Source organism: Heterodontus francisci, chromosome 18 (assembly GCF_036365525.1).
Source record: "Heterodontus francisci isolate sHetFra1 chromosome 18, sHetFra1.hap1, whole genome shotgun sequence".
In the NCBI taxonomy this organism is placed as follows: domain Eukaryota; kingdom Metazoa; phylum Chordata; class Chondrichthyes; order Heterodontiformes; family Heterodontidae; genus Heterodontus; species Heterodontus francisci.
Genome location: NC_090388.1, coordinates 50,336,942 through 50,362,932, shown reverse-complemented (window position 1 = coordinate 50,362,932; position 25,991 = coordinate 50,336,942). Strand labels below are relative to the sequence as shown.

Here is a 25,991-nt window from a genome sequence, read left to right as displayed (position 1 = left end):
CCAGTACCTTCAGTCGTTTCTTGATATCACGTGGAGTGAATCGCATTGGCTGTAAGACCGGCATCTGTGAAGCTGGGGACTTCAGGAAGAGGCTGAGATGGATCATCCACTTGGCATTTCTGGCTGAAGATTGTTGCAAATGATTTGGAAGCAATTCTTCTACCAAAGCCTCATCAAGGAGCTGTATGTGAAAAGATTGGGCTTCAGTAAGGATGTCAAAGAGCAAAGAACAGTACAGCACAGGAACAGGCCATTCGGCCCACCAAGCCTGCGCTGATCTTGATGCCTGTCCAAACGAAAACCTTCTGCACTTCCGGGGACCGTATCCCTCTATTCCCATCCTATTCATGTATTTGTCAAGATGCCTCTTAAACGTCGCTATCGTACCTGCTTCCACCACCTCCTCCGGCAGCAGGTTCCAGGCACTCACCACCCTCTGTGTAAAGAGCTTTCCCTCTAAACTTTGCCCCTTGCACCTTAAACCTATGTCCCCTAGTAACTGACTCTTCCACCCTGGGAAAAAGCTTCAGACTCTCCACTCTGTCCATGCCACTCATAACTTTGTAAACCTCTATCATGTCGCCCGTCCACCTCAGTCGTTCCAGTGAAAACAATCTGTGTTTATCCAACCTCTCCTCATAGATAATACCCTCCAGATCAGGCAACATCCTGGTAAACCTCTTCTGTACCCTCTCCAAAGCCTCCACGTCCTTCTGGTAGTCTGACAACCAGAATTGCTCGCAATATTCTAAATGTGGTCTAACTAAGGTTCTGTACAGCTGCAGCATGACTTGCCAATTTTTATACTCTATGCCCCGACCGATGAAGGCAAGCATGCCGTATGCCTTCTTGACTACCTTATCCACCTGCGTTGCCACTTTCAGTGACCTGTGGACCTGTACGCCCAGATCTCTTTGCCTGTCAATACTCCTAAGGGTTCTGCCATTTACTGTATACTTCCCACCTGTATTGGATCTTCCAAAATGCATTACCTCACATTTGTCCGGATTAAACTCCATCTGCCATTTCTCCGCCCAAGTCTCCAACCGATCTATATCCTGCTGTATCCTCTGACAATCCTCATCACTATCCACAACTCCACCAACCTTTGTGTCGTCTGCAAACTTACTAATCAGACCAGCTACATTTTCCTCCAAATCATTTATATATACAACAAACAGCAAAGGTCCCACCACTGATCCCTGCGGAACACCACTAGTCACAGCCCTCCATTCAGAAAAGCACCCTTCCACTGCTACCCTCTGTCTTCTATGACCGAGCCAGTTCTGTATCTATCTTGCCAGCTCAACTCTGATCCCGTGTGACTTTACCTTTTGTACTGGTCTGCCATGAGGACACTTGTCAAAGGCTTTACTAAAGTCCATATAGACAACATCCACTGCCCTTCCTTCATCAATCATCTTCGTCAGTTCCTCAAAAAACTCGATCAAGTTAGTGAGACACGACCTCCCCTTCACAAAACCATGCTGCCTCTCTCTAATAAGTTCATTTGTTTCCAAATGGGAGTAAATCTTGTCCCGAAGAATCCTCTCTAATAATTTCCCTACGACTGATGTAAGGCTCACCGGCCTATAATTTCCAGGATTATCCTTGCTACCCTTCTTAAACAAAGGAACAACATTGGCTATTCTCCAGTCCTCTGGGACCTCACCTGTAGCCAATGAGGATGCAAAGATTTCTGTCAAGGCCCCAGCAATTTCTTCCCTTGCCTCCGTCAGTATTCTGGGGTAGATCCCATCAGGCCCTGGGGACTTATCTAGCTTAATGCTTTGCAAGACGCCCAACACCACCTCCTTTTTGATAACGACATGACCCAGACTATCTACACTCCCTTCCCTAGACTCATCATCCACCAAGTCCTTCTCTTTGGTGAATACTGATGCAAAGTACTCATTTAGTACCTCGCCCATTTCCTCTGGCTCCACACATAGATTCCCTTCTCTGTCCTTGAGTGGGCCAACCCTTTCCCTGGTTACCCTCTTGCTCTTTATGTACGTATAAAAAGCCTTGGGATTTTCCTTAATCCTGTTTGCCAGTGACTTTTCATGACCCCTTTTAGCCCTCCTGACTCCTTGCTTAAGTTCCTTTCTACTTTCTTTATATTCCTCAAGGGCTTCATCTGTTCCCAGCCTTCTAGCCCTTAACGAATGCTTCCTTTTTCTTTTTGACTAGGCTCACATTATCCCTCGTTATCTAAGGTTTCCAAAACTTTCCAAACTTATCCTTCTTCCTCACAGGAACATGCTGGTCCTGGATTCTAATCAACTGACATTTGAAAGACTCCCACATGTCAGATGTTGATTTACCCTCAAACAGCCGCCCCCAATCTAAATTCTTCGGTTCCTGCCTAATATTGTTATAATTAGCCTTCCCCCAATTTAGCACCTCACTGTCCTCACTGAAATCTGCCACGTGCTGCAGCCATAAATGTAACTGCACAGTAGGGGGAGGACTGCATTGCCATTGGCCGTGAACATGACCATGGCGATGAATGTTTATGCATTGGACTCATTCCAGCCTAAAGCTGAAGATATTTGCAACATTCCGCAGTTTGCCGTCCACAGTTGCGTAAGGGAGATCACTGACCCTAGCTATTAAAAGAGAGCTGACATTTCATTGTCTTGCCGGAGAGCAGCAGGTGGAGTGAGCATGTGACTTTGTGTGGATTGCAGGCTTCACCATGGTGCAGGGTGCCTTTGACTGCAGACACATCGCTTTGCTGCAACTGGAAGCGGTTCCACTTCCTCAATGTCCAGCTGGTGTGTGACCATACTCAGTGAATCTTACAAGTCAATGACAGGTATCCCGGCAGCACTCATGATGCCTTCATTTATTGGCAGTTTGCTGTACCATCTGTATTTGAGCTACCACAGCACACCAAAGGGTGGCTACTGGACAGCAAGGGCTATCTGCTGGTGATATGGCTGATGATTCCACTGCAGTACTGAGGCACACATGGGCAGCATGCATACAATGAAAGTCATGCTGCCACATGAAATGTGATGGAGCAGACCATTAGGTTGCTGCAAAAAATGTTTCTGCTACCTGGAGTGTTCTGGAGGAACCCTGCAGTACTTGGCAGACCAGATGTCAAAATGCACAGTCCACCAGCTGTGGGCAAGAAGCTGAGGAAAAGGAAGGGAGGAGGCAACCTAGACAGCCTCTTTCTGGCCGGACTGTCCGAGAACAACTCATCTGACTGCCATACCAGTGAATATGATCTCAATTGCCCATTCCTCAAGAGTCCCACAACTTACCTTCCCTCTGCACTGTCCATCACAGCAAGCACTTGGCAACAATGCCAAAATAGAAGCTAACAAAATAAACATTCAAAACCAAATTTATGAATCAAAAGAGGCCATATTGTATACAGAGGAAAACTAATTACCTTGCGCATTCCCTTAGTGTCAGTCTTCCAAGTGCCCTTGCCCAAAAAATGCTCTAGATTGTGCAAATTCCAACTTGACAGACATAAAAACTGCCAAATACACAATGATGAACTCATTGGCGTGGTGGGGGCGGGTTGTCGGACAATTTCTGCTTCATTGAATATTGGGTTCCAGAAACCTACTTCTGGCTTGACAGTGTGGGGTTTGGGTTAATGTCAATGTCAGATTTTAACCTCTGCAGCCTGGGATTATTAAAAAATTACAAGCTGCTTGGTTCTTTGATCATTGAAACAGTGGTCTTCCTAAAATGGCTGTCTTCCTGAGAAGGTATGAAATGCAAATTAAATAAATTATAAAATAAACCACTCATACTTCTGTTTTTGTCTCTTTGTATTTCAGATGTAAATAACAGAAGTGTTGTCCAAGCTATGCTACACCAGACACTCTACTTTCCTGACCAGCTTGAGGACACAGCCACAAAGAGGATAAATGGCACAAACTATGTTAAACTAGAACTGTCTGATCAACCTTAATCTATTTGGGGAAAAAGCAATGAATGTAAGTTTTTATTATCTCGTTGATAAGGCAACAGAGCAGGCTTCAGATCCCTTGACAAGTCATAATTTTAAGGTATCCTGAGACCCAAGGGTGAACAATTAAAAACTGTCTCTGAGAAAGAGGAGAGAGTGTTTTAAATGTGCAGCAAGTTGACTGTACTGTTAAAATCAAGGTGGGGGGAGTGCACTGTCTTTTCTAGTTCCACTTCTCCATAGGTCACAACATATATTTAAATGTTTACCTAGTTACCGATACGTTCAATCATAGACTCCACTCTTTATCCCAGAATAAAATACACCATCCAGGTTTCTTTACGCAACAACAAAATTATCAGTTTATTATAAAACAAGACTTAATCAATAATGAAGCAAAGCATTAACACACAGATTGAAATATGAAAGTTCCCTTTTTACCTTAGCCCCTCACACACGCACACACACCAGTTAACCAAAAAAAAGGGATTTTCTTTTTCAAGCTCTGTTACAAAAAAGAATATTTTGGCCAACTACTTGATAATTCTTGAAGAAAAAAAGAGAAGATATGCAAAGATGTCAGTTGTCCCTTTTTTGGTTTGGCATCCCAAATACGCATAGACGGCTGTCACAGGGATCTTTCTATGGAGCAGCTCGTTCAGGTGGCGTTGAGGATTTATCTGGTAGGTTTTTCCAGCATCTCGAGAAATGCGGCAAAAGGGGTTTCAAGCAGGCCTTTCGGAAGAATGTAGCATCAATTTCTGTATTTCTTGCACTCGCTTCTAAGAGCTTCTCAAAGAGTTGGAAAAGGCTGAGCTGGGGTGACTGTTCACTTGGCTGGTTTTTAAAACTACAACACACTATCTAAAGCGAAACCAAAAGCAATATTTTTTTTTTATTTATTTAGAGATACAGCACTGAAACAGGCCCTTTGGCCCACCGAGTCTGTGCCGACCATCAACCACCCATTTATACTAATCCTATATTCCTACCACATCCCCACCTGTCCCTATATTCCCCTACCACCTACCTATACTGGGGGCAATTTATAATGGCCAATTCACCTATCAACCTGCAAGTCATTTGGTGGTGGGAGGAAACCGGAATACCCGGCGAAAACCCACGCAGACACAGGGAGAACTTGCAAACTCCACACAGGCAGTACCCAGAATTGAACCCGGGTCGCTGGAGCTGTGAGGCTGCGGTACTAACCACTGCGCCGCCCATAAATATCTCAAGATTCAAGCCGCCTGACCCCTATAATCTTGACCTGTCACTAAACATCTCCCCCATGTCAAAAAACCTCTGCTGGGTATTTATCTGAAGACAGGTGACTTCCAGTACATGTTGGCAAACCAAGTTCAAAAGACCTTTTTTAAAAAAAAAACACAAAGGTCCAGCATCTGTGGAATCCTTTTCTCAATTTTAAAACACAATTCCTCAGAATTTAACAAAAAATGGAAGCACTTTCGTGACATCGCCACCTTAGGAATGAAACGCCATCTTTAAATGTGTTTTATTACAGCGTGTGGAAAAAAATAGAAGATGAAAAAATATTAAAACACATTTGCACACACATTCTCATTCACTCTTTACCTGTAGCTAATACAGCTCTGCTTGGCATCTTTGCACTCAGCAAAGTTTAAATCCTAAAAAAAGCATCTGCAATTACATTGTTTTTTCCCACAATGTGGATAATCTTTAAGTGATAAGGCTGCAACAGTAAACTCCATTGGAATAGTCTGGCAATCTGTTTTTTGAATTTTTCCACAAAGGCTGGGGCAGTATGATCAGTATATACCAGTGTCTCTGTAGTTGTGACAGACATAGACCTCAAAATGTTTAAGAGCTAGTAATAAGCCTAGGGTTTCTTATTTCCCCTGTTGAATATCTTTTCTGCTGTCGCTTTAGCTTTTTGGAAAAGTATCCCACTGGCCTTTATTCCTGATTCATTGTGTTGTAACTGGACTGCACCAACCCCCAGGTCACTAGCATCAATTGCTACCTTGAAGGGCTTAGTGAAATTTGGGGCAGTCAGCACTGGTTCATTAATCAAAATGGCTTTCAGCCTCTCAAAAGATGCTTGGCTCTCCTCTAACCACACTACCTTGGTTTTCTTTTTTTGTGGCAAATCTTTCAGTTGAGCAGCTGTAGTACTAACATTCGGTACAAACTTGCAATAGAAACCACACATCCCCAAGAACCTCATGATTTCTTGTTTAGTTCTAGGGGTAGGGAACTCCACCAATGCTTGTACTTTCGCTGTTCTTAACAACACTTGTCCTTGCCCTACCATATGCCCAAGGTAGGTTACTCTTGCTTTTGCAAATTCAGTTTTGGCAATGTTTATCACTAAATCAGCCGATTGTAATTTTCTAAACAGAGTTTCTAGCTGTTCCAAGTGGTCCTCCCGAGTGTCACTGTATACCAGCACATCATCAAGATAAACTACACAGTTTGGAACACTGGCTACCACTTGGTTCATTAGTCTCTGAAAAGTGGCTGGGGCATTTTTTTAGCCTGAATGGCATCACTCGGCATTGGAAAAGTCCGTCTGGTGTGATAAAAGCTGATATTTCTTTAGCTCGGGTTGTTATAGGGACCTGCCAGTATCCCTTAAACAAATCTATTTTTATCAGGAACGTGGCGCTGCCCACTCTGTCAATGCAGTCTTCTAAGCAGTGAATTGGGTAAGTGTCTGCCTTTGTGACTGCATTAACCTTTCTGTAATCTATCCCAAATCTAGTTGAACTGTCAGGTTTAGGCACTAACACAACTAGGAAACTCCAACTGCTTTGACTGGGTTCAAATAGGTGGTTTTCCAGCATGTATTGGATTTCTGCTTTTACCTGGGCCTGTTTCTCTGAACTCAAGCGATAAGGGTGCTATTTTATAGGAAAGGATTCTCCTACATCCATGTCATGTGTGGCTAAGGTACTTCCTGGTTTGTCCCTACAGACTCTTGCATATGCTGTGAGTAGCCTTGTTAGGTCTCGTTGTTTTGCATCTAAATATGAAAGCTGGTGTCTAATCTCCCTAACAATTCAGTGTTAGCTAACCGGATAGTAGGAGGTTTTTTGAGAATTGTCTAGGCCTCCTACTGCTTCATTCTCACTGTCCTTTTCATCCTTCACATTCCCTACTACATGACATACCTGTGCTTGCTTAGCCTCCTCCCGGTGATGATATTGTTTCAGCATATTGATATGACACAGCTGATTCTTTTTCCAGGGATCTGGGGTGTCAGTCGAATAATTTACTTTACCAGTTCTCTTGACCACTTTATATGGACCACTGAATCGTGCTTTCAGCGGTTCACCCTGTAAAGGCAGTAATACTAACACCTCATCCCCTGGTTGAAATGTTCGGGTCTTGGCATGCTTGTCAGCCCATTTCTTCATGGTTGTTTGGGAAGTTTTAAGGTGTTCCTGAGCCACTTTGCAGGCTCTTGTGAGCCGTTCCCAGAACATGGATATATAACCTAGCACAGATGATTTGTTTCTCTGTTCTAAAAACCTTTCTTTAATTAGTTTTAGAGGACCTCTTATCTCATGTCCATGAACTAATTCAAAAGGACTAAAATCGGTTGACTCATTAAGTGAATCCCTAGTGGCAAACAAAATAAGTTCTAGCCCTTTACCTCAATCATGGGGATATTCATGACAAGTATGCCGTGATCATCGTTTTGAGGGTCTGATGATACCTTTCTAAAGCCCCTTGTGTCTGTGGGTGTTATGCTGAAGACTTTAACTGTGTTATACCCAAATTACCCATAACATCCTGAGAAATTTTAGACATAAAACTGGAACTTTGATCCGACTGAATCTCAATTGGTCATCCATATCTTGTGAAGAACTGGGTTAACTTCTCTACCACTACCTTAGCAGAAATTGTTCTCAAGGGAATGGCCTCTGGGAACCCAATAGCCATATCCATGATAGTGAGTATATATTGGTATCCGCTTTTGTTTTCGGTAGAGTTCCTACACAGTCGACCAACACCCTGCTAGATGGTTCCCCAAAAATTGGTATGGAAATTCGAGGTGCCGGTTTTATGGCAGGTTGCGGTTTTCCCACAATCTGGCATGTATGGCACATTTTACAAAACAGCACCACGTCCTAGGAAACAGCTGGCCAGTAAAAATGTTGACTTGTGCATGATTGGGTCTTCCAAATCCCCACATGACCTGTCACTTCTTTGTAAACATCTCCCCCAAGTCAAAAAAACCCTGCTGGGTATTTATCTGTACTCATGTTGTTTGCAAACCAAGTCCAAAAGACCTTCTGATAACCTCTTTTTTAAAAAGCACAAAGTTCAGCATCTATGGAATCCTTTTCTCAGTTTTAAAACACAAGTCCTCAAAATTTAACAAAAAATGGAAGTACTTTCATAACGGTACATATTCCCATATAATCAACAATCCAAAGAAGGCAGGGCATTTAAAAGAATGGTTCAAGATATTGTACAAAAATAAAATTAAATCCTACATGGTATAGCCTTTATTGGTAATCTCTATTCACACTTGTGGAAGGTACCAGGAGAAATTTATATTTCCAATGTTATATATGGAATCATAAAAGTGAAGAATATACATGTCACAATTTATTTTTTCCCCAATGTAGAACAATTTATAAGTGCCATGGATAGAGTATGCCCTAGCATAGCGTATGTGAGAGGAGAAGGAAGCAAAGCTTGTCAAAGCAGTTTAGATGAGTCACAAAGCACTTTGATGTACTGCAGAATGTAAAGCTCTTAGGGCAGAATCTTATGCCCTTTGAAAAATTTCAGGCATTGGTTCTGACCTGACATAGGTCAGAGGTGTGCTGACAATTGAAATCTTCTGGGTGGTGGCCAGTTAACAGGCCGTTTCTGTATTTGCCATCCAATTAAGGACAGGCGAGTTCCCAAGGGAGAAGGAGGGCCCACAGCACTGGATGGATGGCAACCCCAGGGGCGGAGGAGGGAGCTGCTAAAGCAGATAGGGGAGCATGAGGGTGTCTAAAAATAGAGATGCCCTCCTAAGCCTGTTTAATATTTGAAAAAAACGTAAGACCCACAGCTTGTAGGACCTGCAGTGTGGAAGGAAAATCCCTCCACGGGAAGGGTTATGGCCAAGGCTGTGGCCTTTGCACTTCTGTGGTGCATCCATGGAGCCAGTGACAAGAGGCCCCAATGGTCCTGCTGCTGTGAGGCTGCCTCCAAGCTGCTGCCACCCTCCCAACTCAGTAGGAGGCCATTCTGACTCCGTCAGCATCAACAACTTGCCCCCAATTGGTCCCTCAATTGGCGTAATTGGCTACCTGCCACTGCCAAGTTAAATCCGCCTATTACAAGATCGCTTGGAGATGAGAACACGTTAGGGAGCTGACCCAACATGTAAGTTTCAAATTTTGCTCCCAGTCCCACCTCCAAACTCGCCAGGGATAGGCACTGACATATTGCACCACAGACATTTGACAAAATTATTGACTCAGCCACGGACATGGGGGCAATTCATCTGTATATAATTTATATAGCCAATCTAATGCCATCAAAACACAGTCCAATTTAAAACACATTTCTCCCTATAAAGTAGCTAAGCACACAAACATCAACGGAGAGCAGCACAACTGTATTAGCTAGCTCGCAAACAAAATAGTATGCAATGCCAATATGAATTACTTTTGTTGACAGAATAGGGTGGCGCAGTGGTTAGCACCGCAGCTAAATGATCCATCAGCAATAGGAAGATGGATCATTTCTTACACTGCTGTTGTCATATGATAATTTAACCCGTGATGGCCGATATTTGTGCAGTTTCTCCACCTGTTTCTAATATGTGTCTGAAGACAGGGCAGCCAACAAAAGGGTGGTGATCTCCAAATCAGGAGAATTTTACAGGATGAAGCAGACAATACTTCAGAAGAGTTATGTAAAACAGAAAAGCAGACTGGGACAGGAAGGGACAGAGATTAACGGTAGGTAGTCAAGACTAGCTTATTCATCTTGACAGGCTGTTAAACTAGGTCCTGCATTCTAAAATACAGAAACAACAGAATCTCTCAAAATGTAATTTGCTCACCAAAGCTAGTAACAAAATTAGATAAACACAATTACAAATAAAGAGTGTCCTTCAGTTCCTCCAATAAATCGATTCTCTTAATTTCAGTCTATCACTATCGATTCCAGTTCAGGTCTGACAAGATAATTATTAACAAAAAGCTTTGCTGCAAAAAGTTGAGCAGTTGTTACTGCATGTATTATTCAGTTCCAAAATGTTTAGTCACTATCTTTAACATTGTACTCCACACTAACCAATTTATGTCCAAGCCAAATCTATTCCCTGTTAGCAAAGGTGCACTTTTAACAAAGCGTAATTATATGATACAGACAACTTTCAAATGACATTGGCCACTCAGGTTATCTGCCCTCAAACTGGATAGTAAATGATGCACATTGCAGTTACTGATCTTTGACATACTTGTAAAACTTGCCCTTTAATCCAATTTGCAGCAAAACAAAATCAGTTAATGACTGTAACATGGTAGTTGAAATATAATAAATTTTTATGATGTCTTCCCTGACACTTTTTAAAACTGCAAATGCAGCAAGGATTTTGTTAAGGAATCATAGACAGTCCATCATTGATTATGGTTTATTAAAGCTATGCGTTACATTGTATTTACTAACTATTGTATATGGGGCAGCTGCATCCTGATTTTGCCAATATCACTCAGCCCCAATTCACCATATTCTTGTATTCATGAGGAACTTACAGTGCTGACTTCTGGGGATTCCTTAGATTTTCTTGCCTGTTGTCCCCTCAATACAAGTTCTGGAACAATGTGATTTCAAATGGATAGCAGCGAAATTGCGACATTTATATAGAAGTAAAAGTCCAGCAACCTCCGACATGCCACTGAGCTTGTGTCCCAGGTGAAAATAATGCATGCTAGAGTGTAGAAATCAAGACATTCCCTAAGTGACTTTTGCCATTTTAAAATGAATTTACATAACACAAGCCTTTAAACTTGTGTTTTAAAATAACCTAGCTGCTAGGTTATTTTAAAACACAAAGTTAAAGGCTTGAAGCGGGGGGGGTCCAACATTTTTCACATGGGGCCACATTACAATTTTTGTCTTAACAAAGGGGCCTGGTGAGGCAGTTTCAGAAAGATAAAGGTATTAAAAATTTATCTTACTATTAATCAAAACAGCAACAAAGATGCATGTTTTGAAGAAGCTTTAAATGAGAAGACTAATTTATTGACTTACTTTCTGGTCACTATGTTGGACACTGATTTAGTGAGATACCTGGCATTTTTTGCTTGCACAAGTAGTCAGTGTTTGCCTGTACACTTGTATCGATGCCTCTCCCTTTCTGTGTCCCTCTATCTGTGTATCCCCCCTCACTGTGTTGTCTCCCCTCTCTGTGCCATTCCCCTCCGTCATCCCCTCTCTCCCCCCTCGCTCTCTGCCCCCAGCTCTCTCTCTCTACACCCTTTTTCTGTGCCCCCACAAAACATAAAAGTAACAGTCAAATTGTGGAGGCAGTCCAGCAAAGAGCCACAACATTGATGTCTAGCATGAATAGATTAAGTTATGATGAAAGACTTGGAAATTATGGTGCTAGGTACTCCTCTCTGGTCTTGTTCTTCTCCACAACATTATGCACAGTTTTATCTACAGAAAGGGAGTGGGGGTGGGTTGGAGAAAGTCAATGAGTGTCTGTTGAAAAGATATGTAGAGATATGTGGGGCTTGTCCGTATAGTGTTGAGAGGTGTAAATGAAACAAGATGGAATGAGCTTGGAAGATGATGAATGTAAAGCCAGCTGTGTGTAATGTGGTGAGGAAGGTGTGATGAGAGTAAACAGTGGTTGTGCAAGTGGAGGATAGTATTAGTATGTGCTATGAAGATCGAAGGAAGAGGTGAGTGTGCTTGAAATGAGAAGGAGGTTACAGTGTGTCCTTGTGCTTGTATATTGTAGGTGTGTGATTGAGAAAGGGGAATTGTTGAGAGTGATGGGGAGGGGTGAACGAGGGGGAAGAGATGTAAATATGTGGAGAGCTGTACCTACCCTTGCTGCTCTTTCTAGTTCATTGAACCTGTTTTCCATTCTACCCAGGTCCTGGGGGTAAGGCTGGTGGCACTGACCCTTTCAGGCACCTCTAATCAGTCCTGCTGAGTGGTGGACTTGGGGATGCCCTTGCAGGTTTTGAGGAAAAAGCTGCTCTCTCCTTTACCTCACATCTCCACTCGGACTTCCAGTCGGGTATCTGAAAAGTGGGGAGCAGCCCTTTGACTCATCTGTCTACTGAAAATGTGATTCACAGTTATGCAATTAAAAAAATCCAAGCAGGAGATACGACATAGTTTTAAGAGGTACAAGTAGGCATTACGAGTCGCACTGGAAATTGCACGTGATGTGGGTGAGCTAGCTGAATCACACACCATCAGGAAGGCAGCCATCAATCATATTAAAATGAGGTCCAAGCAGTAAAACTGTCCTGGCTGCAAGCCGAAAACATCACAGTGGCCTGATGTCTTCCCCATCTCCCACATACACGATTTGTGTCCCAGGTTATAATTACGACTTCAGTGTCTCAATGGAGAGATTTCAGTGGTTATGGTGAGATATTTATTGTACAGATAATTTTGGAGATTAAATAGTAATCATGGCCATTTTTAAAAAAAAGTGTAACTGAGCTGGAATCTCATTTCACAGTTTCCTTTGGTGTCTGCTTGTAAAATAATATTGGGAATGGACATTATGCCTAAACATTGATTTGGGAAAATTAGGTAGTTTTTTTCAAGTATTATGAAGTAATTCTGTAAATCCTGCAGAGCTTGAAATCTGTATGATGAGCTGTTTGAGACAACCTTTGGGCACCCCAATGCAGTTAGGTCAGGTATGCCCTTGTGATCTGCCCTAAAAAGCTGTTCAGGCTAGGGGTCAATTGAAAATTTAAAAAGTGGGGTGTTTAGATTGTTGTTAGGCAAGGGAATTAATAGTTACAGAAGCAAGCACGTAGATGAAGTTAACATACAGATCGACCATAACGTGGTCGAATGGCGGAACAAGCTCGAGGGCCTGAGTAGCCTACTTCTGTTTCTATGATGGGGACAGTTGCCAGTAAATTCTGCAGAGGTTCTCAAAATCTCATGCTGTAACTTTGGATCACTGTGAAGCAGCAATAAACAATGTGAATAGAATGGTTAATATATAGCTAAGCCAGTTTATGATAAGTTGGTAGGTGTGATCAATTTTGATCACCATGCCATAAAGGAAACAGTCAAACTACAGAGGTGGCCCAGCAAAGAACCACAAAGTTGATCTCGAGCCCAATGGCTGTTTGCGTGATCTCTTACTGTATTTACGTTTGGTGATAAGGGCATCCCTGCAAAAATTCTGTCCCACAGTATGCAATGTTAGCAGAGGAACTACATATATGCAGTATGTTGGAGCCATAAACATAGCATTATATTGCAGATCTTGATACATTAAGATTATATTGATGTGTGTTGTTTCTACTTTCAGATAGTTTTCACATGCCTGTTGATTAAATGCATTGCCATGCTTTGCTTATGTGTTTTTTTCATAAGTAGTTTAAAAATAAGATTGAAATTACTTGTTCTTTCAATAATACTCTTCAAACAGAAAATGTATTCAAACATTGGATCCGTTACCTTCTCTAACATGTTCTTTTTGATCAGGGAGGGAAATTGAAAAAAAAAATTGTAAAATGGTTAGTTTTACAAAGACTGCGCATCGTTTTTCAATCATTCAAGAATGAATCCTTCAGAGATATAGGCGTAAAAATCAGTTGATGCTATGCCCGTTTTACAGACTTAAAATAGATAATGTGGCAGGTGCCATGTACATTTGCAGGTCACCAGCAATACGTAGCTGAAGTTCGTGCTCGAAGTGTGCCACCTGTCATACTGGTAAAAGCTCCAGTATAAGGGTATCAGGCCCATTCTTAAAACAGACATTTGGCCCTTAGTACCTGCAAATAAGGGGCCTAATGCCTGTTTGAAGACCACTTCCTGAAATTGAGCAGACCTGAATGCAGTCTTTGCTAGGTTGTCACCAAAATGATAAGTCCTTCTAATATACTTAGCTGAATTTGGAGCTGGAGGGAGCAGGAGTATTCCAAGTTTAGTCTTCATCTTGCTGTAGCTCTTGATATCCTAATACTATTGGTCTTTGGTTCCTTATTAATTATATATTTTTGACATATTCTCTGTACAAAATGACACAAATTAAGGTAATTACCCCTACCAGTATTAGAAGACTTGATAGTCATTTTAAAGACAAAATGATACCAACATTTTTCAGGAAAGAAGATTGCCCGTACTTTGTAAATGAAGCGAATAATCTGCAAAATCAGGCATGGTCAGCATAAAAATGAATGGTGAATGTTAATAGTGAAATGCCCAATCAGAGACTCAACCAAAAAATATATCCCACTGTGTTTGCAGATCGTGTTTCAGTTAATCTGATATCTGCAGCCTAATCTTCCAGTCTAACCATAGCATTAGATCCATCACACCAGTAGGGAGTTGCATGTTCAATATACAACCCTTTCTTCATATGTGGCAAAAGGAAAATACTGCAGGTGCTGGCAATCTGAAATAAAAACAATAAATTCTGGAAACGCACAACACATCCGGCAGCATTTATGGAGAGAAAACAGAGTTAACATTTCAGGGCAATGACCTTTCATCAGAACGGGCGAACTGCGAGTAGGTATTCCATTAGCTTTTCTGCCAGCTCTTCGTGGGATAGAGCACAAGGACAAATTCTACAATCAAAAGCAGAGGCAGGTGTGCCTGCATCTCAGTCAGGTGCAAGGCATATGGATCTATCTCAGGACATGTGTTTAAAACCCAACACAGGGCTGGAGGCGGGGGTGCCGTAAAACCGAGTGGGAGCCAGGGGGTGCTGTTCCCGTCGCCTACCTGCCCCTGCTGCCATTTTACCAACAGTGGGGGAGGTGGAAAATGGCTTGCCTTCCCCAGGTCACTACTTAATCTAGAGCTCTTTCTACATGCTGCCCCAGTGGGAAAGGGAAAGAAATGATTGTCTTCTGTCTTTTCCCAAAGGGTTTCTGGAAGGGCAGGGGTGGCTCAGTGTTTTTTTTCACATAAGCACAACAACCGATTACAGCTGGAGATAACCATGACAAGGCCAAATGTATCACAAAATGGATCCTGGCAATTGCTGAGAGCACAAAGACTTGGAGAAATTCTGCAGAGGTGCTCAACAGTTAACACAAAGATATCCGACAGACCAAATACATACTCGAGTAACCTGGTTCAAAAAACAATGCTGAACTTTGCATTTGAACTTCCAGGCAGTGTTCTGAACAATGACATTGCATGAGAGAGAATCCTGCAAGCATAAGTGATATATGAAATTTCCTCTGCTATTCTCGGCAGAGTTTTTGGAATATATATTTTCTATATAGTAACCCCTGATTCCCTATAATAGTTTAAATAGCAAAGTGTTGACCTCGACTGCCATGGCGCTCTCATAATATTGTAGGATATTAAAGTCAAGTGGGAAGACAGGTGAACAAACTCCAGCATCCTCACTGAAGCCAATTCCTCCAGCATTGCAACCATGATTATGTGAAATTAGTTCTGCTGGTATGGACACTGTATCTGCATGCCTTTGGGTTCCGAAGTAGATCCGCTTCTCGCAATTTAAGGAAGGCACCTGATCTCAAGGAGGACAGGGAAAATGTTTTAAAGACACTCTGAAGGCCTCATTGAAAAGGGGGCAAATTATATCGGTGCATGGGAGGAAATTGCCACAAACCATACCACGTGGCAGTGCCTCATCCAACAAGCTGCAACACAGTTGGAAACTGAATGCATAAACTCTGCTGTGGAGAAGCAAAAAAAGTGGAAGGAGATAGAGCAGAATTCTGGCTTGAGAAACACCCTCAGGGCAACTCCTGTCCTCTCTGCCCAACCATATGTCTCATACTATACACCCATTGCACAAAATGTATCTGTAAGGCAAATTTCTCCTACAAATTAGATAGTGGGGAATTCAATTTTAAACCACATTTTAGAATGCCAACAACAAGTTGTATTTATATAGCACCTTTCATGTGGGAAAATGACCCAAGACGTTTCACAGGAGGGTTAGGATACAAAGTTTGACACCAAGCCGCATAAGAAAATATTAGGGCAGATGACTGAAAGCTTCATCAAAGAAGCATTGTCTTAAAGGAGTAATGAAATGCAAAGAGGTTTAGTGAAGGAATTCCAAAGCTTAGGGCATAGGCAGCTGAAGGCAATACCACATTTTAGAAGTAGATTTACATAAATTGTATAAAAGAAACACAAGCATACTTCAATGTGGCCAGAAAATTGAGTTTATGCACTGCATGCAGTCAGGGCTTCATGTGCATAGGATCTCATCAAGCCTGAATCTCTAACCCCCAACACCAAAAAAAAACATGAGGAAGACATACCCATGCTTGATATATTTATAGATTTCAGTTAGGTTCTCTGGTGAATTTGCTATCCTGCATTCTTTTATTGGATTCATCTGTCTCTGACAGCATGTAGTCTTTAAGCTTTGACAAATTCCCATTTTGTAGCTTCAAACATTGCCAAGAATTTAATTCCCAGTGGGCCTACTGACAGACATTTACCCTGTAATCTCCCATCCATAACATGAGTCTGTTTCTGCTTTTTGTTTGCTGCAGCATATGCCATAATTTTCAGCTGTTTCAGTGACCCATTTTGAATCTAGTCTTCTAATAGAGCTTTTACATGTATTAATATGCTTTTATTTTATAATGAATCTCTGAACCCTCTGGCACACACTGATTCAAAAATAATTACTTAAAACTTATGACATTTAACTACAGAACTGTGTGGAAGTTAATCTTGACAAATATTGATCAGCATGGAAATATTTGTAGACATTTGAGAGTGATCAAAAAACATCAATGACAATTCACATTCAGCACCCAAAGTGATTTTAAAGAACTGTACATGGATTGAAATTGTATGTTCCTGGACTCATGATGCCCTGCAGTGAAAGCGATGTTGTTTCTAGAAAACTCCATGATTGAGTAAACAGCTCCCTCCCTCAGGCTAAGCACATCTCAATGCTTGTTCATCTGGCCATGAATGAACACAGATGATCGGAACAGAGACTGAGAATACAACGTTTCCTTCCTTCTGTCTTTTTCAGGAACCAAACAAAAACAGTGTAGGGTCTCTGAGGCGATTTCTTACGAAGTTCTTTCCAAATTTTTTCAGATCCTTCCCCCATCTCCACACCTTGACCTTTGAATAATATGCTGTCTTTTGTAACCTCTGATTTTTCATTAGAATCAGATTGGTATATAAAGTCAACTTATAAGAAGTGACTTATTGGGATGAGTAAGATGATAGCTAATGTTGTATTCAGCAATTCCTTTTGGCAATCAATTTATGCCTCTCCGGTGAAGAATAGGCAGAGAAAAACATTAATTTAGGCCATAATATTTTGTTGTGTGTGTAGGACCCTCAACCTCAGTCATTACAAATGTCACTGCACAAAAGGAAATGAAAACTGGGGTGGTAAACCTGACTGAAAATATTTCTTCTCATCTGTGCCAACTCATTCTTTTCCAGGAGTTCAAAATTGTGGAATTCCTTATCTTGCCAGTTTTTCCTCTTCCTACAATCTATAGGGTTTGGAAAGCCTAAGCTTGGGATCAGCTCATCACTACTTCTTGATTATCCTTGCCATCTCTTTCACTATTTTCATCCTGATGGTGTCTTACATAAGACTTTCACTTTGGTTTCTCAATTCTATTGTATTGCTTCTCCTCCATAAAGAATGGAAGATTAATACTCAGATTTTCAATTTATATTTGGCATCTCAGGTACTAATTCATTGTAACAAGAGTATGATTCTATTCAGTTAAGAATCAGGTGAGTAGGAAACATTAAAATATTTTCATTATATTTAAGAACATATGAAATAGGAGCAAGTGTAGCCATCACTAAATTAAATGGTCCATCATTTAATAAAATCATGGATGATCCTTGACCTCAGCTCCACTTTCCTGCCGATCCTCCTTAGAGTCCTAAACTCTATCGATCTCAGCCTTATATATACTCTACGACTGAGCATCCACAGCTCTCTGGGGTAGAGAATTCCAAAGATTCACAACCCCTTGAGTGAAGAACATTCTCCTAATCTAAGTCCAAAATGGCTGTTGCCTTATCCTGAGAATATGCCCCCTAGTTCTAGACTCTCCAGACAGGAGAAACAGCCACTCAGCATCTACACTGTCAAGCCTTCTCAGAATCTTATATGTTTCAATGAGATCATCTCTCATTCTTCTAAACTCCAAAGAAACACTAAGGGGCAAAAAACATTAGTGGGGGTTGTATATAGACCCCCAAACTGTAGTGGTGATGTTGGGAATGGCATTAAACAGGAAATTAGAGACGCATGCGATAAAGGAACATCTGTAATTATGGGTGAATTTAATCTGCATATAGATTGGGCAAATCAAATTAGTCACAATATCGTAGAAGAGGAATTCATGGAGTGTATAAGGGATGGTTTTCTGGACCAATACGTTGAGGAACCAACCAGAGAACAGGCCATCCTAGACTGGGTATTGTGTAATGAGAGAGGAATAATTGACAATATAGTTGTGCGAGACCCCTTGGGGATGAGCGACCATAATATGATAGAATTCTTCATCAAGATGGAGAGTGACGTAGTTGATTCTGAGACTAGGTCCTGAATCTTAATAAAGGAAACTACGAAGGTATGTGGCGCAAATTGACTATGATGGATTGGGAAATGTTACTTAAAGGGATGACGGTGGATAGGCAATGGCAAACATTCAGCATGGATTTTAGAAAGGGAAATCATAGGAAGATAGGAACAGGAGTAGGCCATTCAGCCCCTCAAGCCTGTCCCGTCATTCAATGACATCATGGCTGATCTGTGGCCTACCTCCATGTACAAGCCTTTGGCCCATATCCCTTAATATCTTTGCTTAACAAAAGGCTATCTATCTCAGAATTAAAATTAACAACTGTTCTAGCTTCAACTGTTGTCTGTGGGAGAGAATTCCAAACCTCTACCACCCTTTGCATGAAGAAGTGCATCCTAACATCTCTCCTGAACGGTCTAATCCTAATTTTTAGATGATGTCCCCTAGTTTTGGAATCTCCAACCAGTGGAAATAGTTTATCTTTATCTAGCCTGTCTTTTCCTGTTAATATCTTGAAGACTTGGATCAGATCACCGCTTAACCTTCTAAATTCTAGCGAAAACAGGCCTAATTTGTGTAATCTCTCCTCGTAACCTAACCCCTGTAGTCCAGGTATCATTCTTGTAACCTATGTTGCACTCCCTCCAAGGTCAATTTATCCTTCCTAAGGTGTGGTGCCCAGAACTGCACATGGTACTCCAAGTGAGGTCTAACCAGGGTTTTGTACAGCTGCAGCATAACCTCTGTGTCTTTATGCTCCAATCCTCTAGATATAAAGGCTAGCATTCCATTAGCCTTTTTGATTATTTTCTGCAGTTGCTCATGGCATTTTAAAGATCTATGCACCTGAACCCCCAAGTCTATTTGGACATTCACTGTACTTAACCTCTTCCCATTCAGAAAGTACCCTACTCTATCCTTTTTTGGTCCAAAATGGATAATTTGGAAAAATGGTTAACTTGCCCGCATTGAAATCCATCTGCCACAGTTTTGCCCACTCACCTAGTCTGTCAATATCTCTTTGCAATTTTATGCTAATATCTAGACTGTCTACAATGCCGCCTAACTTTGTATCATCAGCAAATTTGGATATATGACTTATTATGCCATCATCCAAGTCGTTAATGAATAATGTGGATAATTGAGGCCCCAACACAGATCCCTGCGGGACACCACTAGTCACATCCTGCCAATCGGAGTACTTACCCATTATCCCCACTCTCTGTCGCCTACTACTCAACCAACTTCCTAATCATGTCAATAATTTGCCCTCAACTCCATGGGTTTCTACCTTTGTTAACAGTCTCTTATGTGGGACTTTATCAAATGCCTTCTGGAAGTCCATATAAAAAACATCCACTACCTTATGTCACCTCTTCAAAAAATTCAATGAGATTTGTCAGACATGCCCTTCCTGTCATGAATCCATGCTGGCTGTCCCTGATTAACTGAAATTTTTCTAGGTGTTCAGTCACCCTATCTTTGATTATAGACTCCAGCAACTTGCCCACCACAGATGTCAGGCTAACTGGTCTGTAATTTCCTTGGTTCCCCCTTTCACCCTTAAAAAGTGGAGTGACGTGCAACTTTCCAATCCAGAGGGACCATTCCTGAATCTAGGGAACTCTGAAAGACTATAGTTAGGGCATCTACAATGTGCTCCCCTACTTCCTTTAACACCCTCAGATGGAAACTGTCAGGTCCTGGGGATTTCTCACTCTTTAGTTTCATTAATTTCCTTGTTACCTATGTTTTACTTACGTTAATTGTATTAAGCCCCTGTCCCCAACGGCTATTATTTTTTACGGGACGACTGGCAAGTTATTCTCCTTTTTAACTGTAAATACTGAGGCAAAGTAATCGTTCAACATATCTGCCATTTCTCCATTATCAATGACAATATCTCCATTTTCAGCTTTTAGTGGGCCGACATTGCTCTTGACCACCCGCTTTCCGTTTATGTAACTATAAAATTTCTTGTTGATTTTGATGTCCATTGCAAGTTTCCTTTCATAATCTCTTTTAGTAGCTCTTATAAGCTGCTTTGTGACTCTTTGCTGGTCTTTGTATTGATCCCATTCGGCCGGATCTGTGCTGCATTTTGCATTTTTGTAAGCCCTTTCTTTTTGTTTTATGGTATTCCTAATCTCTTTAGTTGTCCAAGGCTGTTTTTTCTGTGAAGTGGAGATTTTTCCTCTCGGGTATATACTCGCTCTGTATTTCATTAAATGTTTCTTTAAATATTCTCCACTGTTCTTCATTCGTTTGACCCAATAACAGATCTGCCCATAATAAAAACAAGAAATGCTGGAACCACTCAGCAGGTCTGGCAGCATCTGTGAAAAGAGAAGCAGAGTTAACATTTCGGGTCAGTGACCCTTCTACGGAACTACGGACCCTTCTACAGATCTATCCACTTTACCGTGGACAGTCTCTGTCTCATCCTGGCAAAGTCAGCCTTACCCAAGTCTAAAATTCTAGTAGCTGATTTGTGCTTTTCACTTTCAAATGCTACCTTGAATTCGATCATGTTGTGATCACTATTTGATAAATGTTCACGCACAGATAGGCTACTAATTAAATTTGGCTCATTACTCATAACTAAATCTAATATTGCCTGTCCCCTTGTTACATCTAAGACATATTGCTCTAGGAAACTATCCCGGACACATTCCAGAAATACACTACCTTTCTGACAGGTGCTAATCTGCCTCTCCCAATCTATGTGTAAGTTAAAATCCCCCATTAATACTACTCTGCCTTTATTACACACTTGCCTTATTTGTGCATTTATATAACTAACACCTCAGAACTGCTACCGGGGGTCTATACACAACACCTATTACAGTTTTAGATCCTTTTCTGTTCCTCAATTCCACCCATAAGGTCTCCACTGGATGCTTTCCCTTCATTATATCCTCCCTCACCAATGAGGTGATATTATTTCTAATCAGTAAGGCTACTCCATCCCCTCTGCCATTTTCCCTGTCCCTCCTGTAAACTTCATAACCAGGTATATTTAATTCCTGGTCCGGACCATCCTGCAGCCACGTCTGCGCAATGGCCACCACATCATAATCTTCCATTTGAATTTGCGCCTGAAGCTCATCTAGTTTATTCCTTACACTCCGTGCATTTGTATATAGAACTCTTATTTGGGCTATACTTCCTAACCTGTCCCTCAGCACTGATGCTATACTCGTCTGTTTATTATTTCTCTCTTCTGGTTTAACCAGTATACTTCTTGCAGTTTGGTAACAATCAGCCTCACCACTAACCTGCACCCCTACCTTCTCCTTTAACTTCCTGTTTTTCCATGCAACTGAGCCCTCCCCCCCACTATTTAGTTTAAAGCCCTATCTGCAGCCCTAGTTATGCAATTCGCCAAGACTCTGGTCCCAGCATGATTCAGGTGGAGCCCATCCCATCAGAACAGCTCCCTCCTTCCCCAGTACTGGTGCCAATGTCCCATGAATTCGAACCCAATTCTCCCACACCAATCTTTGAGCCATGCATTTACCTCTTTAATCTTATTGACCCTTTGCCAATTTGCTCGTGGCTCAGGTAGTAATCCGGAAATTATTACCTTTTTGGTTCTGCTTTTTAATCTAGCCCCTAACTGCTCATATTCCCTCAGCAGAACCTCTAACCTTGTTCTACCTATATCGTTGGTACCTACGTGGACCACGGCAACTGAATCTTTCCCCTCCCACTCCAAGTTCTTCTGCAACCCAGATGAGATATCCCAAACCCTGGTACCAGGTAGGTAACAGAGCCTTCGGGACTCTCGATCCTGGCCCCAGAGAACAGTGTCTATCTATGCCCCTAAGAATACTATCCCTGATTACGACTATATTTCTCTTTTCTCCCCCCACTTGAATGGCTCCCTGTACGACGATACTGTGGTCAGTTTGCTCATCCTCCCTACAGTCCCTGCCCTCGTCCACATAGGGAGCAAGAATCTCAAACCCGTTGGACAAGGACAATGGCTGAGGCTCCTGCAGCACTACCTCCTGGATCCCTCTACCTGCCTCACTCATAGTCACACCTTCCTGTCCCTGACCACTGGCCAAATTCAAGGTAGTTAATCTAAGGGGGTGACTGCCTCCTGAAATACAGCGTCCAGGTAACTCTCCCCCTCCCTGATGTGTCGCAGTGTCCGAAGCTCAGTCTCCAGCTCATCAACTCTGAGCCGGAGTTCCTCAAGCACCCAACACTTGCTACAGATGTGTTCACCAGATGTGTTCACAATGGGCTCCACCAGCTCCCACATCATGCAGGTACAACACATTGCCTGGCCCTGCATCTCTATTTTATATAATTAGATTTTAATTTGTTATTTAAATTTCTGACTGGTCTTTAGTTTTTTTAAACCACTTTAGTCTTTAGTTTATATACTTTTAAATCAATCAAGTCATACTCTATGTTAATTCAATTAAATTAAATTGAAAACTTACCTAAATACTGACCCCAGCTGCTCTCTGAATCTCTGCTCTCACTGTTCAATGTGACGTCACTCTGATGTCACTTTTCGATTTTTTTTTTTCCCTGCTCCTCGGGCTCCGCTCCTCTCTGCCTCTCTCCCACACAGGTTTTTTGGCACACTTTTTATACCTCCGGTCCTGCCGCTCCTCGGGCTCCGCTCCTCTCTGCCTCATGCTTGACAAATCTGCTAGAATTCTTCGAGGATGTAACTGGTAGAGTTGATGAGGGGGAGCCGATGGATGTGGTTAATTTGGACTTTCAGAAGGCTTTCGACAAAGTCCCACATAAGAGATTAGCGTGTAAAATTAAAGCCCAAAGGATTGGGGGTAGTGTATTGCGATGGATAGAAAATTGGTTGGCGGACAGGAAACAAAGAGTAGGAATAAATGTGTCTTTTTCCGAATGGCAGGCAGTGACTAGTGGGGTACCTCAGGGATTGTTGCTAGGACCCCAGCTTTTCACAATACAGATTAATGATTTAGATGAGGGAACTAAATGTAATATCTCCAAATTTGCAGATGACACAAAACTAGGTAGGAGGGTGAGTTGTGAGGAGGATGCAGAGAGGCTTCAAGGTGATTTGGACAAGTTGAGTGAGTGGGCTAATGCATGGCAGATGCCATATAATGTGGATAAATGTGAGGTTATCCACTTTGGTAGCAAAAACAGGAAGACAGATTATTATCTGAATGGCTATAAACTGAGAGAAGGGAATATGCAGCAAGACCTGGGTGTTCTCATACACCAGTCGCTGAAGGTAAGCATGCAGGTGCAACAGGCGGTAAAAAAGACAAATGGTATGTTGGCCTTCATAGCGAGAGGATTAGAGTACAGGAGCAGGAATGTCTTGCTGCAATTATACAGGGCCTTGGTGAGGCCACACCTGGAATATTGTGTGCAGTTTTGGTCTCTTTATCTGAGGAAGAATGTTCTTACTATAGAGGGAGTGCAGCGAAGGTTTACCAGACTGATTCCTGGGATGGCGGGACTGACGTATGAGGAGAGATTGAGTCGGTTAGGATTATATTCGCTGGAGTTCAGAAGAGTGAGGGGGGAATCTCATGGAAACCTATAAAATTCTAACAGGACTTGACAGGGTAGATACAGGAAGCATGTTCCCGATGGTGGGGGAGTCCAGAACCAGGGGTCATAGTCTAAGGATACGGGGTAAACCTTTCAGGAATGAGATGAAGAGAAATTTCTTCACCCAGAGAGTGGTGAGCCTGTGGAAATTGCTACCACAGAAAGCAGTTGAGGCCAAAACATTGTATGTTTTCAAGAAGGAGTTAGATATAGCTCTTGGGGCGAAAGGGATCAAAGGATATGGGGGGAAAGCGGGAACAGTTTACTGAGTTGGATGATCAGCCATGATCATAATGAATGGCGGAGCAGGCTCGAAGGGCCGAATGGCCTACTCCTGCACCTATTTTCTATGTTTCTATGATTTCCCTTTCTTAAAACCATGTTGACTTAGCCTAATCATATGAGGATTTTCTATGCGCCATGATACCTCTTCCTTAATGGATTCCGCATTTTCCTGATGACTGATGTCAGGCTAACTGGCCTGTAGTTCCTAATTTTCTCTCTCCTGCCTTTCTTGAATAGCAGTGTTACATTTGCTCCCTCCCAATCCATTGGGACTGTTTGAGAATCTAGGAAATTTTGGAAGATCACAACCACTGCATCCTCTATCTTCGTAGCCACCTCGTTTGGAGCCTCAGGATGTAGGCTGTCAGGTCAGGGCGATTTGTTGGCTTCCAGTCCTATTAATTCCTGCAGCACTTTTCCTTTACTAATATTAGTTACTTTATAGGTGGAGGGGGGGGGGGTGGGTGGGTGTGGCAATGAAGATTGGTGCAGCGGAGGCTTGCCAACGGCAGCAGGCCCCATGCCGATCTCGGCGGCAACAGCAAGGCCTCGTGGCGGCTGCCCCGCCGCTCAGCAACGGGACCCTCATTTCAATATGTCAACTAATATCCATACTTGATTTAATGAGGGTCCTATCGCCTCCTAAATCGCCGCACCGATCTTCATTCGGGCAGCCGATAATGCCGCGCCTTCGAATCCCCGTTCTTGGAAACGTGGCATGGCACCTGTGGGGAGGGGGTAGAAAGATTTCTTTCTGTGTGGGAGAGGGGTAGCAAGGTTAAAACTATTTGGATTGGTTGTGGGGTGATGGGAAGGAATAAAGGGCAACGTTGCCGAACTTTGGAGGGTGGAAAGGGCAAATTCTCATATTTGCATTCTGAGGGGGAAAAGGGCACAAATGGCCAGAAATGCTATGGGGGGGGGTGGGGGGAATGCATTCAAAGATCATGTAATTCTGTTTTGTTGCAATGTAACTTACCTGGCCCTTTAATTTTTAAATGTCCATTAAGGGCTGTAAGCCCTTTAAAAATGGCGCCTGCACATTGGCGCCAGACACTGTTGCCTACAACGGCTCGCCCACCCCCTCCACAGGGAGCATCGCAGGCGTTGGGTGCCGCACCATGCTAATGAGCCGCTACGTTTGAAATCGTTGCAGCTCCGTGATGCAGTGCCCGTGCGGGCAGACCAAATTCTTTTACGTCCACCACCTACTTTGGTGGCAGACTCTTAAAATGCAGCCCTTAATATTTGTTTAAAGACTCAGCCTTTTCCTTAATCTTCATTATAATTTTTCCTAAGGGACCCATGTTCACTTTTGCTACTCTCTTCCTTCTTACATAATTGCAGAAGCTCTTGCAATCTGCTTTTATATTTCTGCCTTGTTTACTCTCATATACTACTTTCTCCCTTGTTATCAATTTTTGGTCACCTTTTCCAGATAGCTAAAGCTTTCCCAATCCTCAGGC

At 42.3% G+C, this 25,991-nt stretch overlaps 1 protein-coding gene across 4 annotated transcripts in view; it reads left to right on the top strand.

Annotated features, from left to right (window-relative positions):
* itfg2 (integrin alpha FG-GAP repeat containing 2) overlaps window positions 1–13,509 on the top strand; it is a 131,601-nt gene extending 118,092 nt beyond the window's left edge. For 3 of the 4 annotated variants that reach the window (XM_068050715.1, XM_068050713.1, XM_068050716.1), the window contains exons 12-13: window positions 3,810–3,968; window positions 12,048–13,509. In XM_068050715.1, coding sequence (XP_067906816.1) covers window positions 3,810–3,943 — 134 coding nt within the window. In that variant the 3' untranslated portion in view covers window positions 3,944–3,968; window positions 12,048–13,509. Of the gene's footprint in view, window positions 1–3,809; window positions 10,496–12,047 lie in introns of those variants that run through there. The other variant, XM_068050714.1, reaches the window with a different exon arrangement.
* Window positions 13,510–25,991: the final 12,482 nt, after the last annotated feature.